Source organism: Colossoma macropomum, unplaced genomic scaffold (genome assembly GCF_904425465.1).
Source record: "Colossoma macropomum unplaced genomic scaffold, Colossoma_macropomum, whole genome shotgun sequence".
Taxonomy (NCBI): Eukaryota; Metazoa; Chordata; class Actinopteri; order Characiformes; family Serrasalmidae; genus Colossoma; species Colossoma macropomum.
Window position 1 is genome coordinate 1 of NW_023496009.1, and position 5,559 is coordinate 5,559.

Here is a 5,559-nt window from a genome sequence, read left to right on the forward strand (position 1 = left end):
AGTTGCGATCATTTGACAACAACAAGCCAAGGTGGTCTTTGTTTGCCAGAAATGTCTTGTCAACAGTTCCCCCAACAGTGATCTCTGAAAGATCGACCTTAGGTGCTTTCTGCTGATACTTTGCAGAAAAATCCCTTAGGTGTCTCATCGCACTGTTGTAAGTAGTACACGCAGTGTACCACAGAATCCCCTCAGAGGCGTCAACACCTGATTCCATCCAATCCAAAGGTTCAGAACGTGTTTCTTTCAAACCATCGGATAATATCGTGGAATCCAGATGTTCGCAAATTCCATCAATGACAGAATCGACGAGGTCGAATGCCTTAACCAAACATTCAGACGGAGTTGGTTCCACACTGCAATCTCTTTGGCTAGTGTGAGCCTGCCGGGAATGTGGAGAACTTACAAGGAAGCTTGAAGACTTGAGTAAGATTTTACTCACTTCCTGAGCTGCCTTGGTCCGAGTATCCTCATGCTGGATCTTCTGGAAGCTCTTAGCTGAGAAGCTTTGAAGGAAAGAAGGTACCTGACAATCCAGAGCAGTGGCAGGTACGCCGTCTCCAAAGGATGAACCTGAGACCTCTTGAATGTAAGCCATTAAATGGTCTACAAGCAACTCAGACATGAGAGATGTATCAGAGGAACATTGTCCAAGTACTGACTGAGCATCCTCAGATACCTCAGACTTTGTAAATGAGTCCAGTTGGACTAACAGCTCATCCACAAAGATTTTGGCATATAAGGACGCGTTCCTCAGAGTTTGTCCAGGAACGGAAGTCTCCATCTTGCAAGCCATATTTGACAGTTTCATAAGGCTGGGAATTCTGTGAAAGGACTTAGCTCTTTTAAGTGCTTTATCAGCCATGCTCTCGCTTGCACCACAGGCTGAATCAGAGCTGATATCGTCACTGATGGGTGAACTCTGAGAGGATGTTGTTGTGTCACCCAGCTCGGATAGTAAACATTCAACAAAATCTGTGACGCTCATCTTTGGAGGGCAAGACAAATCTGACGCACTCTTGAGTTCTTTGGCTTGATAGATGGAGCAGACCTCAAGAATGACATCTTTTGCACATTCACGAAGTTGTGCCTGATCTTTGGACGTCAGATTCTCAGCGCTGGGCTCAACAGACCCACATGAAGATGCCAGGAGCTGGTCTGTCACATTTCTACGAAGCTCAAGCATGTGAGAATCTTTCTTTGCATCAAGAGCGTCAATGACGGTCTTCACAATGGCATTCATAACTTCTTTGGTGACTGACACCAAAGAATGGTTTGAGGATCCTGGTCTCTCAAGGAAAAGCGACCCGGCATCCATATTTAGAACTTCACAAAGCTTCGGAATGACGACTTTCTGTGATACTGCAGTCAGAATCTTCTCAATGTTTGTGTTCATTCTGGCGATTTTGTCCCTCGTGAACTACAAGCAAAAGAACATATTGACAGTATTAGTCATCACTAGCATTGTCTTACAGGGTTCATCTGCTGTGCTTTCACAATAATCATATTACAATAAAAATATGATTTAACTGTATTTGAATTATAAAAGCTCACCATTTGATGCATTCCACCTAGCATCACTTGTAGTTGCCTGAAAGATGAAAAAAATGCAGAACAGCCATTTAGTGCTAATGTAACAGAGACAGCGACTTTTGCGCTAAAATGATCATAAATGTCAACAAATACATCATTATTGAGTCTTGTATATTTAATAACCCTAGAGGGAAACGTCATGTCTGTTAGCTTGTTTCATCACATTTTATTGGCTACCAGCTGCTAAAGAATCAGGATTAACCAATCAGGATTCAGATCTGTTACCATCACACTAATAAATTGAAAGCTAACCCGCTAGCAACACAGCTGTAATGGAACATAAGCCATAATAAATGCTGTATGTTTTTTATTCCTTATGCATAGTAATGTTATTCATATGTATATTTCATATTTGTGTACTTGTATATACATTTGTACACTGTGCTGGATATTTATATATTTGTATTTGATACTGTACATTTGAGTAATTCCTGGCTGCACCACTCAGTGCTGAGTACATACCGATCAGTCAGGCTCTGTAGGAAACGGGAGACGTCCTGAGACTTAGCAGAGTCACCAGGCTCCGAGAGAGAACCTGCTGCTGCGTTACGAAGAGCTTTCTCCGCCATGTTAGACTCTCCTGAGATATTAAAACACAGAAAACACAAGAAATCAGGGAACTGAAATACAGGTAAACCTACCAGATTACACCGTTACACAGAGTTACCAACTTCATCCCACAGCAGCCTTTGGTTTGGTATGGTATTATTTTGGAAGATACGTTGAAATTGAGTATTTGTACTTTTACTCAATAACAACAGTAAGAGAAAACAATTTCAATAAGAGTAACAATTTTACTCCTCTCATTTTCATTTAGACCTTCAAAGTACTCATAGTACTTGTACTCACAGTACTAGTAGCCTAGTAATAACAACATCAATAAAAATTACAACAATACTAATAATAACTGATAATTGATTGTATAAAACAGAATAACCAGCATAAGCGAGAGAGAGAGAGAGAGAGAGAGACAGAGAGAGGGAGAACACAGAAAGAGAGAAAGAACAGAGAGAGAGAGAGAAAGAACAGAGAAAGAGAGAGGAGAGAGAGAGAGCGAGAGAGATAGAATGAGAGAGAGAATCGGAGAGAGAGAGCGAGAGAGATAGAATGGGAGAGAGAGAGAGATAGAATGGAAAAGAATGGGAGAGAGAGCGAGAGAGAATGAGAGAGAGAGAGAATCGGAGAGAGAGAGCGAGAGAGATAGAATGGGAGAGAGAGAGCGAGAGACACAGAATGAGCGAGAGAGAATCGGAGAGAGAGAGTGAGAGAGATAGAATGAGAGCGATAGAATGGGAGAGAGAGAGAGCGAGAGAGATAGAATGAGCGAGAGAGAATCGGAGAGAGAGAGTGAGAGAGATAGAATGAGAGCGATAGAATGGGAGAGAGAGAGAGCGAGAGAGATAGAATGGGAGAGAGATAGAATGGGAGAGAGAGAGAGATAGAATGAGAGAGAGAGAATCGGAGAGAGAAAGAGGGCATATATATTCTGGTTCTTTTTCTCAACTTTTTTTTCTCTATGCTGGTTCTTTTTCTCTATTTTGGTTCTTTATCTCTGTTTTGGTTCTTTTTCTCTATTTTGGCTCTTTATCTCTGTTTTGGTTCTTTTTCTCTATTTTGGTTCTTTATCTCTGTTTTGGTTCTTTTTCTCTATTTTGGTTCTTTATCTATATTCTGGTTCTTTATCTCTTAGTTTAATGTCCTGATTTGGTTGTTCAGGTGTAAATAAGTTTAAACTGTACTCACCTTTTATCTGGTTGTGTACGGGAGAAGATCCGCGCTGTTCTGTCTGAGAATACTTTGGGTTCTGGATAAACGACGTCGCACATCCGAACTTTATGAGGTCAACAAACCGACTGAACACGAGGCTGAGAACTCCCGCTATTTATAGGAAGGCCCCGCCCCTTTGTGACGTCACAGACGCTGCTCGGTTACTATGGAAACCAGACTCTACACTCTCTCTCTCTCTCTCTCTCTCTCTCTATATATATATATATATATGTATATATGTGTGTGTGTGTGCGTGTGCGTGCGTGTGTGTTTGTATAAACCCCATTAAATAAAACCCGTAGTTTTTATTGATCATCTCTAAGCCGATCGGCGATGTTTATCGTTGCTGGTTGGAGTTTATTGCTGTTCACTGCTGAGAGTTTCAGCGGGGCGAACGGGCGCGTTCTCTTTTTAGCTCCGTCTCAAATCGCTCCCTACTCCCTATCTAGTGCACTAAGTAGCTCTTATAAAAGCTAATAGCTTCTACATCCAAACAAGGCGCTGTAAATATAATAGAGTCATTTGGGATTCAGCCATAGGCTGCACGACTTCTCACTGGACATGTAATTCACTATTTTGGTGTAGATGCCATCGTCTGACCTGCACTACAAAGAGAGCCTGGAGCCGTTATTATCACGCTTTTAGGCAGCTTAGTTCACTATTAGCATAATGAGCCACGACTTAATCATCTCATTCCCACGCCTTACTAAGTTGTGGCCACGCATTAGGATCTCGTTCCCACGCATTATTTTTATTTATACAAGATGTCACCAGCGGGGCTCCGTAGGGGGCTTTCACTGTGAGATGATTTTCTTTTCTAACTCTGCGTTTTAAAAATCTCAGACGCTGCAGACTCGATCTCCACCATCCCCCTGATTACCTTCGTGTACGGAGCCCCGCTGGTGACATCCTGTATAAATAAAAATAATGCGACTTAGGAAGGCGTGGGAATGAGATGATTAAGTCGTGGCCACGACTTAGTAAAGCGTGGGAACGAGATCACGGCTTTCTAAGTCGTGGCCACGAATTAGGATCTTGTTACCACGCTTTACTAAGCCGTGGCCACGACTTAATCATCTCATTCCCACGCCTTATTAAGTCGTGGCCACGCATTATTTTTATTGATACAGGATGTCACCAGCGGGGCTCCATATTCGTCTGTTCATGTTGATGATGAAATATTACAGTGATAGTGGTGAATAATGAGGAGACGGAGCTGAACGTGTGTGTGTTTATTAGGAGGAGTAACGTTAGCACGCTCCGCTAAAGCGCTTCTGATGCTAAATGAATTCTTTGATACAAATTGTGGTCTGGCAGTTACACTCTGGTGCCTGTAGCGAGTCTGATGTGCTGGAATGTAACTGTTGTACTATTTAGGGTGGAATGGGGAAATTTAAGTCAGAAGCTGACTTTAGCCTTGTTTACTCAGTCAAGAGAGCTAACGATAGCTTAGCATTAGCAAATTACTTAGCTAATAAGTGCGAGGCTGAAGCCAGCTTCTGTTCATAATTTCCCGTTCCACCTTAAATGGTCTGGCAGTTACACTCTGGTGCCTGAGGCGAGTCTGATGTGCCGGAATGTAACTGTTGTACTATTTAAGGCGGAACGGGGAAATTTAAGTAAGAAGATGACTTTAGCCTCGTTTACTCAGTTTAGTCAGTCAGGAGAGCTAACGTTAGCTTAGCCTTAGCAAATTACCTCAGCTAATAAGTGCGAGGCTGAAGCCAGCTTCTGTTTATAATTTCTCGTTCCACCTTAAGTGGTGAAGCAGTTACAGTCTGGGGCCTGAGATGAGTCTGAGGGGGCAGAATGCAACTGTTGCACTATTTAAGGTGGAACGGTGAAATTCGAGTAAGAAGCTGATTTTAGCCTCGTTTACTCAGGTAATACAAATGTTATTAAGCTAGGTGAGCTGTTAGCCCAACAACCCTTCATTCTGTAAGTATTCATGCTAGAGATATGTGGTTGTGGCTGAGCCTTTACTAAGAGGAGAATGTTTTTAATGGGCCCAAAGTGTCTGTTCATCATGAACTTTTAGGGTAGCAATAGGTGGAAAATTGATCAAATGTCTACTTGGCCAGTTGGCAGACAGTAGATCTGTTTCTACAGTGTTTTAAGCACAGATCTTTCATGACCTAAACACTATATCTGTCCACCTACACAGATCAGACAAAGGTATTAAAGTCAAACAGGATCAAT

At 42.1% G+C, this 5,559-nt stretch overlaps 1 protein-coding gene across 1 annotated transcript; it reads right to left on the reverse strand.

Annotated features, from left to right (window-relative positions):
• Positions 1–442: 442 nt before the first annotated feature.
• LOC118803938 lies at positions 443–4,131 on the reverse strand (the record flags this gene model as incomplete). Its single annotated transcript, XM_036564492.1, has 4 exons — positions 3,337–4,131; positions 2,056–2,173; positions 1,555–1,591; positions 443–1,420 (listed from the first exon to the last, which is right to left on the reverse strand). Coding segments are annotated over exons 2-4 (1,122 nt in total), but the record flags the coding sequence as incomplete, so codon positions are not given.
• Positions 4,132–5,559: the final 1,428 nt, after the last annotated feature.